General features: G+C 35.8%; 1 protein-coding gene across 6 annotated transcripts in view; it reads right to left on the bottom strand.

Moving 5' to 3' along the window:
* Positions 1-446: 446 nt before the first annotated feature.
* The window catches only part of MARK1 (microtubule affinity regulating kinase 1), a 50,412-nt gene continuing 39,157 nt past the window's right edge, over positions 447-11,701 (bottom strand). For 4 of the 6 annotated variants that reach the window (XM_026066579.1, XM_026066581.1, XM_026066584.1 and 1 more), the window contains 5 exons: positions 11,364-11,464; positions 7,522-7,683; positions 6,430-6,684; positions 3,538-3,582; positions 447-1,405 (listed from right to left, as the gene is read on the bottom strand). In XM_026066579.1, the coding sequence (XP_025922364.1) occupies positions 1,051-1,405; positions 3,538-3,582; positions 6,430-6,684; positions 7,522-7,683; positions 11,364-11,464 (918 nt within the window). In that variant the 3' untranslated portion in view covers positions 447-1,050. The remainder of the gene's footprint in view (positions 1,406-3,537; positions 3,583-6,429; positions 6,685-7,521; positions 7,684-11,363; positions 11,465-11,701) is intronic. The other 2 variants (XM_026066580.1, XM_026066582.1) reach the window with 1 other exon arrangement.

Raw genomic sequence — 11,701 nt, 5'->3', positions numbered from 1 at the left:
ATAAATCAACAATTTATCATTATAAACAATGTATGTTTAGCTGTAAAATATTATGTGGAATTGCATGTACTCTTTGGGGGCACGTATTCCAAAAGCCAAGCTAATTCCTGAGGTGTTATTATTAATTTATACAATTGGTCAACACTTCAGATTATCTTGTGCTATTAAACAGTCCCAATATTAATATATTTCCATAAAATGGAATTTATAATATTCTGAAGGCAGCAAACAAGTGATATTTTACACCATGATATTCAAATGAAATAATTTACAGTTATCCATTTTGGTGCTACATTTGTTAATGGGCCAGGGAGTAAGCACTATAATTTGCAGACAAAACATTACTAATGCCTGGCTTCTGTTACCCCACAGCTCTGAGCTGGCCCAAGGCAAAACAAAGTTTTTAAACTGTAAGTGCCAACACTGTAAACATGTTTGTATTTTTCAACTAAACACTGTCCAATAACAAGGTTAAGAGCCAAAGATAAGCAGGAACAGTCTTGTGTAGAACAAAAGCCGATTTATTCATCGACTTTTGGTTCAAATCATGAGCAATTTTTAAATAATTAAAAATGGTCATGCTACAGCTGTGAAAACTATTTTTGTGCATTTGATTCAGGACACAGTTTTTAAAAAAATGCATGATAGAGGTAAGACTTATAAAAACCACCAAAAATGTAAGTGATAGGGAAGAACTTTTCCAACTCAAAGCATCAAACATACATTTCTGTGCAGAAATCTAGACAACTATACAAGATCTGTATTTAAGCAGTCATCTTTTTATTATACAACTCTATGAACATAAAATGAACAGAATGCTCTATATACTTACCTGTACATGTGAACATAACTTCTTTAGCTACAGTTATTTAATATAGGTTATACTGGATTTAATTTTACAATTCTGAATAACTATGTATAACCTTATTGCAATAAGGGCAATTTCTACATGGGGAGTTTCACAGGCCAATCACATTAGGCGTAACCAGTACATTCAAAGTGTAGATCATGTATGAATCTTCCCTGATCCCAAAAAAATGTAGTTTCTCTTTACAGCTTAAGCTCATTTGCTATCTTGGATGCAATGTTCTTAAACGCAATAGAAGTCCCAGATATTCTCTTGAAACGAACTCCATTGAGTGACAATCGTGGCAGTTTGCAGACTTCCATCTCCCACTGAACAAGGCTATCTTGTCGTGCATCACCGTGAACACAGAAGAGCAAAAAACGCTCTTTCTGTTCGTAATCACAGTTATTAGCGTCTAACACTTTTCGGATCTCTCTCATCATGTCGTTTGGGTCCATAGAACTAGTGGTTTTCATACTCCACGTGAACCTCAGGGAGCGGGGCTTGGAATCTTTGCTATCCTCCTTTTCTCTTTCTTTTGGCTCTCCAGAAGCACTCCTAGAAGAAGTGACATACAGAGTGGTCAAAAATAAAAGCACTAAAATCAAGAGCTAGAAGAGAAATACAGTTCTTGAACAGGGGTTTCTAAACTGCAGATGACACACCACTAGTCACACTTAAGCTAAGCCAAAGCATTAAATGGATACTTTTGGAAAAGCTGCGTGCCATCTTCTGGACTCAGGTGCAATTGGGCACAGCACTGGGAGCTGCTGCCAGTGCCGCTGCAGTTACCGGTGGTGATACACAAGCCAGCGAAGTTTGGAAACCCCTGCTCTAAAACATTCTGATGACCACATATGCAATGGTAACTACAGACACACATTGTACCGCTCCAAAGAAAGTGGAATCTATGTAAAAGCATGACTGAGGTTCCACTGATTTCATGATCTGGAGCATGCCATACATCAACAAAACTGAAGTTGAGCGACATAGTCCCAAAGCATAAATTATACTGTAAAAGCAGCAAAGGAAGGAACCCCACCCTGCACTTCACAAGCCTTCAGTTAATCCCTCTCCTTCCCCCCACCTTCACTCATTATGTATTTTTGACCTCTCTCTGTGTAAAGAGACCTTTTAACAACAGGCCGTATTCCAACTGATGAAGCCGAATTTTGCACTGCGATTAGTTAGGTGGCAAACAGCTTGTTTGTCTACCAGTGAAACACACAGCCAACACATTCTTCACAGAAGAACAGTGACACGTAGCCACAAAGTATTTTAGTCGATAAAATGACTTGGACAAAATCCCAAGTAAGTAATTTCCAATGAATGTCAGTGCTATAAAGCTTCCTTACGAACCAGATTATTTATTCCTTTGTAGAAAGCATTTTGAGCAACAGCACTAGTTATTTTAGAATTTAAAGTAATTCCACAGCCAACTGTTTGTCTTCTTGTCCCAGGTATTCGAGACACCTGATGCCTCCCCCTTTGGGGAAAACAGGGGAGGTGAAAGGTGCTGTTTTCATTTTGGTACAGTCTGTATACATTGTCACTATTCAGAGAGGAGCCAAAACAAGCATTTTAAATTTAAATTTCATTGTCATCCCCAGAGAACTACATCAATATTAAGGGATAGAGCATGATAGGGGTAAGATCTCAAACAAGTTTTAGCCCAAAACAGACAATGTAGAATGATAAAAGGTAGAGTAAGCTAGAGAATGAAAGCAAGAGCTGAAAGCAACTTCACGCTTAATTTTATTTGAAGATCTGATTAATCTCTTTTCTCTTCCCAAGTCAAGAATTCAATAGCTAACAGACTTTGGATAGAAAAGGGCTAATGCAGATAATAGGCACTGTGTATTAACATATCCTGTTTAGAAATGTGTTGCTTTCTAAAATAAAGTTTTACTGGCTCTGTTTTGAAAATTAAGCCAATACTTTCTGTAACAGGCCGGTTTAGAATGCAACAAACTACAGTGTGTGTTCACTGCCTGTTCACCAGGTACCACAAGAAGTTATGCTCTGTACTAAGCATACCAAAAATAAAGAATCAGATGTTGAAACATGCCAAAAAGAGCAGATATACTAAAAATGAGCACATGGAGTGTTTTATTGCTTATAAAACATTTGTGCATAGCACTTGCCATATAAAGTCAGCTTTTAGCAGTCATCACCCTTTTGGTCTGAATGTCACTTATTTTCTTTTTCTCAGTAGAAAGGGACATTCATTTCTCAGATACTACAGGGTGTTCACTTGTGGCAAACAGCAGCTTTAGTAATGGACACAATTTGTGACTACCATAAAAGTTTTATACATACATACACACACACAGACACAAAGTATGTTACTTTTTTCACTGAAACCTAAAGTAAATAATATTAAATATTTATAAACCAAAACATGGTTTTAAAGAAGTGCCTAAAGGATTGGTTTAATCCTACGTGGGCATTATTATTCACAGGAATACACTTAAATAAAAAGTTTGGTTTTTTTGCAAAGTATTCAATATAAAAAGTGATGGTTGAAGGATCTCACCAAAACCCCCTCCCTCCCCCAAATCCATAACATCTTTTAAATGCAGATTATTTAAGCACTATTCTATTTTACATTCTGATTAAAAGTCTTTAAGAAATCACTTAAACCTTGATGCAAAGGACCTAGGAGCGAAGTATTAATAGTGGCTCCTCACCTTGAGGTGTCAGTTCTGCCACTGGCTTCGCCTTCACTTGGATCCCTCAAAACAAAGTTAAGGTTGAGATTCAATGATAAAGGTGAAAAATAAAAGTTAAGAAAACCTACATCTAGAACAATGTTAAATAACTACTGAACAAAAAAAAAAACAACCCAGCATAATAATGTCAAGTCTAATACTGTTTGAAATTATTTTTCACAGCTGTAATTTTAACTCCTCTTTACAATACCTTAACTTCTTTCAACTCTGACATGTAACTATTTAATATATATATTTTTAAACCTATGTGAAGATTAACACATTGTTCTCAATCTACTGCAGACTGAGCAATTGCCACACGTAATTCCAGCAAGCGCAGAAGAGCAGCAGTCCGTCAGGCTGGTGCAGAGAGGTTCCTCGCACGCGGGGCTGCGGCTAGAGCAAACCGCCCYGCACCTTTCTGGGCCAGGCCGCTCCACCTCGATCTTGAAAGCACTTAGGCACGTGCCCACAGTTCAGCACAGTCACAGAATTAAAGACGAGACGTGCCTAAGTGTTTGCCAGACCAAATCTTTGGAAGCCAGTTCAGAAGGGTTACTTCAGCATCTGCTTAACTTTAAGCAAATCAGATGTTACAYTGACTGCAGTAAGATTACTGATGAGCTATAAGTTAAATATTATGCTTATTTATCTTGTTGAATTAGAGTTGTAATTTATAACTATTTTGTATCATGCCTTTTTAGTCTGAAGCAACTTGAGAAAATACCATAGACTGTATAAACCACTTGGGTACATTCCTAGCGCTGCAGTACAAGCATTTTAGTACGTAATTTCAATTAGTTGATTAATTTAATACCTTCAGAACATGAATACTTTAATAACTAACATCACAGAAGTGTTATTTGACACAAACCATTGATACAAAATACTTCAATACCCTATACATTAAACATCCCCACTATGCATTTATTTTATATACTTACCAGAAAAAGCATTTACCTTTGCCAAAAAATAAAGTCTTTCATGACACCTTCTAATCAAAGTATGTTTTAAAACATTATTTACTAAACAGTACAGAAGTTAATAGAGGCATGCAGTTAGGTGATGCCAGTTTAAACAACAACAAAACCCCCAAAACTTTAGTCTGTGTAATCCCAACCATTAAAGAAGTTCCAAGCATCCTTAAGTTAAAATAAATAAATAAATAAATAAATAAATCTTATCTTTGCTACAGGAAAACGTACTCTTCATTTGACTTTTTTGGTACTATAAAACAAAATCTTTTTTAGAGTAAGTTATATAAAATCTTCTATAATAAAGATTATTTTAATCAAAAGACAACAGTTTACAGTATGTTAATTATAAATACACAGTTCACTTAAAAATACTAATCCTTCAATCTGCCTTTCAAAAAAAAAATTTTTTTTCAAGGTACCATTCCTCGGAAGATGACAGTGAGTTATAATTGGGGAGGGAGAGAACAGCCTATGCTCTTGAAATTGATTCATTACTTAACAGCAAATACACTTCTTACTATGTGGAAATCTATACTAATAACCCAGCTGACTAACTTTGTATTAAGCTGTAACTTTCACAGAGAGAACAGACTCTCTTCCTCCCCCCAAATTATGTGAGTGCTGGAGATGCCAAAAATGGAGGATCATATTCCTTTATCTTCAGGTTTCTGAAAAAAGAAAACCATTCATATACTTTTTTTGTGTTATCACAAGAGATATGACTTTAGACACACATTGACACACTATTAGAATACCAGGTGAAGGGAATTTTATGAGGAACATGAGTGAATTCCTAGCTTTCTCTCTTCTTTTCCCCTGTAAGATCACCTTAAGCAATTCATCATATTGTACTTAGTTTGCAACTATTAGCTTAAATTAGGAAGCCTCAAATTAAAGATACTTTGAATTTATCCTTCTTTTACACACTAATTACAGATTTCAGCCCACAATGGTATAATTCTGCAAAGGAAATAGAGATTTTCAAGATACAACTCTGTTGTAAAATTAACAATAATGCAGAAAGGACACACCAACGAGCAGGCTTGGGAACTGTAAGTAAATCATTGTTAGACAGAAGCAAACAAACTTAAGTCTCCCTTTGGGAAAGCTATTAAGACTGCTAAATCAGTCACTTGAAATTAAACAGTGTATTTGCAATTCTTTTCCAGCATCGCTCCTCAAGGTATTATTACTAGTAGTATCATCACAGGAATGATGGCAGTTGCAGGAATCTCCGCCACACGCATGCTCTCTCTTCTTGCAGAATCCCCAACTTAGTTTTGAAGAAGTTGATAACATGATATGAGTGGCTGCATAATACTGAAATATTAAGATTTCCAGACATTCAGATTTGTGCCCATTTCTGAGCTTCTCATTTGTTCTTAGAATTTAGAATTCTCTAAAATAATTTGCAATCTCCAATTCCATCTAAGCATAGCAATAGAATTGTTATAAAAACAGCCCTTGCAACAAACTGCACTCATGTCACTACTCAGCAGTTGATCATAAGTAGTAAAATATTGTTAGCATTTAATAATGACTTGTTTTTAGATACTGCTTTCAATATTTAAGTTCATTTGATTTGAACTTAAAAGTAATATCTTTGTCTCTCAGTCATAAAGCATGAACAAAACAAAAAAAAGAAAAACTTGAGTATCGTTCTCTTGCTCCTTTAAGATAAAGAAACAGGAGAATAGCTGGCCAAACATGAATGCTTACAATATACACAGAGAGGTAAAACAAAGCAGGTTCTGGAAGGAACACACAAAACAAACTAAATTCACATTTACTTCAGATTGTTAAACTGGAAATTTGCAATGACTCAATTATTGCCCTAATTATAGGCTGGGCCTTTTTTTTTTTTTCCTTCTTAAAAAAATCCAGAGGTACTAACCTGCGAACAAACTTGGAAGTTATCTTGCTTATTATACCAGTTGATGTCCCTCTTCTAGCGTGTGCAAAAGCACCGGTTTCATGTGATGGTGAGGCAGGCGGTCCATTGTAAGTGGCRTTACGCCGCTCCCTTAGCTGCTCACCATGGAAAGTGCTTCGACTTGAACTCCCCCGAGGAAAGCGGGTTCGGTCTGGAGTGGTAGTGCTAATACTATGAGCAGATGGGGAAGCAGCAGGCACTCTTTGAGTTGCACTGCTGGGAAGAGAGAAGCATAAATAAAGAGAAAGACTACACTAGAAACCCTCCTACATGACAACCATTTCTTAAAGACAGGAAAAAACAACAACCCTGCTGTGATTTTTTTTTTTTTTTAACCTGAGCTCACTACTAATTTACATTTATGATTCATGCTTGGAAATAATCAAGTGATATTTTCACTGTAGAATCAATTATCTGAAGTGTTAAGAGTAGTTAAAAAAATACACAGATAATAGAAGAAAAAGGAAAGAAAGCATCTATTAACAGCTGAAAGTGTTCCCAGCCCTCTTTCTGAAAAAGATATTCATTAAAAAAAAAAACCCAAACCAAAAAACAAACAAAAAAAGACCTTTTAACACACAAGCACTGCTAAAATTTTGCAAGTATTTCTTATGAAAGAACCAGCTGGCAAAAATAAGTTTATAAAGCTACTTGGGCAGTTGAGAGTAAGAGCAGCTATACTATGGTACATTTAGACAGAAGTGAGCCTAATAATCTCCAAAACCAACATGTTAAACATTTTGCTATCTAGTTTGAATTTATGGTGGCCTGTATTATATGGTCGTATCTGCATTAGTTAAATTTGTAACTAAGTTTTCCAGAAGTTTCCAGAGGGAGCCAGTCAAGGAGCTTTAAGCGTCTGCAAACATGTGTCGTGAATAAAATTATGCCTAAAATCATCTGTGATGCAGACATTACTCGAGTAAGCTACCGGGTCAGAACTGAATGCAGTACGACAGTTTTGAATAGATTGCAAACACACTGAAACATGCCATGACCTGAACAATATTTTTAAAGTCTAAAGCCTTAAAGAAATAACGAGCAATCCGTTACCTTGGTCGGTAAGCTTCAGTGCCATCTTTGATGGTTGGCAGGGTAACTTTTATTGGATGACCAGAGGCAGACATGGACTTTTGATGTCGCGGCCGTGCTGATACCGCAGAAGCTACTGCAGAGCCTGCCGAGGACGTGCTACTTGCAGACATTTCTGTCAGGCTTTTACCGCGCCAGCAAGGCAGGTGGGCCAGAGCAAAGGAAAAGAGAGGGTGGGGGGAGAAAAAGATTTAGTTAAAGGTATCCATTTCAACAAAGAGAAGAGTTGGTGTAAAACCCTAAGTAGTTGCACTTCAGCTTTTCATTCAGGATCTGGAGCTGATTTAGAGTCTTAGGATTATGAATGAGTTGCACGCAAAACAAAAAACAAATCAAAGTTATTCTAAAGAATTACGTGTGATTTCTGGGTTTTCATATTAGTATCTTGTTCAAAGATGCTGGTTGTTTAGCTTCTCTTAAAATCAGTTAAACTTGCACAGGCCTTTTAAATACCAAAAGAGATGACAAGAAATTACTGTTATTGAAAAGCAGTTCAATTACWCTTTGTTACATTAAATGTACCATCTTGGTTTAGAATTCATGAATGGAATATTAACTACATCTTAATAAAAGTTCATCACAGGGTAGAAAATATCTGTCAGGAAGCACAAAGCTTCAAACAAGGTGTGCAGAGCAGGTGCAAAAAAAAAAAAGGCATTAAAAAAAAAAGCATTAACATACAAACATCAAAAGCAAAATGAAAAAATGATTACTCATTTTTTCTTTAGAATATAGAGAGTGCTGTTTAAACACCATCAGCCCCAGGAAGATTTCATTTCGCAAACAGCCAGAAAGCTGAGTGATGAGGCTGCCTCTCAGCTGAAGTCAGAAATACATAACTGTGGGAAAATCATTTCATGTTCGTTCTTATTGTACTTCAGAAACCGTAAGTCATATCACTACATATGTTAAATCAGGTTCTTTCATTCCTCCCAGGATTGAAGCTTACACAAAGTACTCAGTGCCGAAGAAAGACTATCTGAAAATGGTCAAAAATACAGTTAAAAAAAAAAAAAACACAGAAGGCTTAAACAGATCAATTAAATAGATTTTTTTGTCAAGCAAATATCCTGATTTTCAGTTAAAATTCTAACACCTAAAACTCAAAAAAAATTATTTAGAACCACTGACACACTTTCACTTGAAAGTGATCTTGTTTTTAAAGGACCAAGTTGTACTTCTCCTCTTTAGTTTTCCATAGTGTATTAAGGGAAAGGTAGCTTCCTCAGAAAGCCCTGATCCATGGAAGAGAAGGTGAATTGCAGCACCCACCCAACAGCCACAAAAGCAATTCTGAATTATTTCTCCCCCCCCCCCCATTTATCCAAAAGTTGCCAATTTTGAACTTCTCTAAACGATCAAAATTTGCTCAGGAGAGTGAAAAATTCTCCTTGATTCTGATTAAGTTCTTCCAAATGTCTTCAGCCATTAAATAATTAGAGGCATTATATATCTATATGAGATCACGAAAGACATGAACACAACGGGGCCAGCCTCATGCCTACATTTCCCATCGCTTTGTTCTCCGTCATGGCACTGTCTTGGAACGTGAGCCACATGGAATTACTTGCACCGTATTATGTGACTACTATACTTCTTTAGCAACACAAAGTTGTGTTCATTTTTGAAAAACATCGCCAGTTATCTTGGGGAATGTCAACAGGCCATAAAACGCTTCCAACAATGACAGCACTGCAATCTGAAAAATGCTAAGGTTATTACCAATCTGTGGCTGCCGTGCTGGGTTTGTTCCAAGAGATGAAATCCCTACAGGCAAGTTATGACCAAAAACCCCACCAGTCCTGCATTGGTGGAGTTTTGAAAGTGAAATGCAATTTTAAAAGCCCTAGAAGCTCACTCGGGAACGTACTTCTGACAGAGAGACAAGGTTTAGAAGTCAGCCACGACTGCAGGAAGCTGCCTCATGGGGCAGCGCTGGCCCCGACAGGGCCTTGCCCTYGCGCAGGAGAAAGCTCTTTCGCAGCGTCCCAGAGCAGAGCCTGGGCTGCCTTCCCAAGGGGGCCGAAACAGGCCCCCTGCTTCCAGCAAAAAGCTACCTTCTGCAAGTGCCCTCTCTCCCAGCCACGGTGAGGCTGCACCCACCCTTTCACGATACAGTTATTTCCCGCGGTATTTTTATTTCTGATTAGTCTGAGTGGCAAAGAAGGGATGAAAGTGGCAACAGAAACTACTGCGTTACGAATTTTTAAAATCAAAGTCAAAGGACTTGAGCCAAACTACAACTTTGCCTCCATAAGCACAAACGAAATTACATTAAAAATGTATTCGAAACAACAGTCCCAAAGCTATATGATGTTTGTAGTAAAGAGGTAAAGCTTTTAGATTCAGAATAATCTGATGACACAAGAGTTTTAACTACACCAAATACAAATTGAACTGCAATACAGTGTATTGTAGGAAAGCCAAATATACAACTCAGAAGAAGATTCTTTTCTTTCATTTTTCAAAAAGAACCGAGCATATTCTTTTTACTGATGAAAGGGACAGGGATTGAAGAGTCAGCCATCTTTTCAGTGCTATAAAAAATTAAACTATAAAACAAAAAAACTCAAAATCCATTCTCATTATAGTATTTTTGGTATTACATCTATTAAAAGAAAACTTTATCAATACTTTGTGAAATCAGAAAAACATATTTTAGTATATATTTTAAACAAAAAAGATCCTTTTTAAAAAGAAAGATAACATATAGTTACAAATGTTGTTCAAATATTTTAAGTTATACATAAAAATTTGGAAATACATTTTTGAAATCATCACCTCAATCTGAAATTAATTCAATATTGAAAATTATTTTTTATGCTTATTAATGGACCTCCTCAAAGCAATTTAAATAAATGTTTCACTATATCGCTATAAAAAGATAACTATTAAACTATTTTCTGATAATTATTATGTAAAGGGTCTTATCTTTCACTTCATAGGTTCCATAGCTCATCATTTTAGCATATATCAACAGCCCTATATTTTTCTTTTTTCCAAAACCAAGTACATCATTAAAAGCTTTAACTATTAAGTCAGAAAACAAAACAAAACTAGCTTGCCTGATTATGTTATTTCATGACAGGTTTTTTTTTGTTCTTTGTACTTTAATAGCATTATTTAAATTACTTAGAAATCAGAGTAGGTTGGCTACTGTTTTTAAAAAAATCCTATTTTTATTATACTCCTTTTAAAAAATCTTGTTATTTTAACTAATATTTTATTTTTCAACTGGATACAGATGATAACTACACCAAGGATGAACAGAGAGGATGTTTTAAAAAAGTAAACATGATAGGGTTAAATACAATAGTATTTAAGAAAACATATCAAAGCAGGTGTAATTATCATCCCACCTACAGATACGGTTTAGTTACAATCACTACGCCAGTATTATTTGAGCTAAAAAGATATAGAAAAGGATCCACATGCCTTACAATTTAAGTTTTTTTAATGATTACTAGAGAAAATGAATTATACTACACTGTTAGAGTGATACATCTGAAGTACTCCATGAAGAATTAATTTGTCAATTTAAATTGCAAATATAATCTTCTTCTCTGTGTTGGAAGACAACCTTTAGTAATAAATACGATTCCATATAAAGGGGCAAAGGCAGATCTACACATCTGGTTATAAATTTCATCACAAATTTAGAAACTTCCATGGAAGATAAGATGAAAACAGGCAGTCAGATGTTATATGCTTCACATCATGTTTCATAATTATATTAACTGCATAACCCACCTCTGGTATTCCTCTTTTCTTATACCCAGATTAGTGAGAAAGTTGAAGAATACCTGCTGTCCTTCCCATTTTGTACTGCAGAATAGCGATCTGAAGACCGTTCACAAACGTACGTGTTCCTTCTTGTCATTCCAGTACCAGGAAATACATTGCTCTAGAAGAAAATTAAGACTAAATTAAATGAAGTATGAAATGAAGTCTTCTACTTGTATATAAAGTTGTGCAAAAAATGCAAGCACGAGAAGCAAATCAAAACAGAATTTCAGCGATTTATGTACATTCTTAATGTCTTCACGTGTACTAGGTTATATCTGCTGACACAAATCAGTTGTATCATCAGCTATTCCTTTTCAACACCTCCTTCAGCATCTCTTTACTATACCATTGGGAG

This window comes from Apteryx rowi, unplaced genomic scaffold, assembly GCF_003343035.1.
Source record: "Apteryx rowi isolate R43461 unplaced genomic scaffold, aptRow1 scaffold_243, whole genome shotgun sequence".
Taxonomy (NCBI): domain Eukaryota; kingdom Metazoa; phylum Chordata; class Aves; order Apterygiformes; family Apterygidae; genus Apteryx; species Apteryx rowi.
The sequence above is the reverse complement of the archived record's forward strand: the minus strand, read 5'-3'. Positions and strand labels throughout refer to the sequence as shown.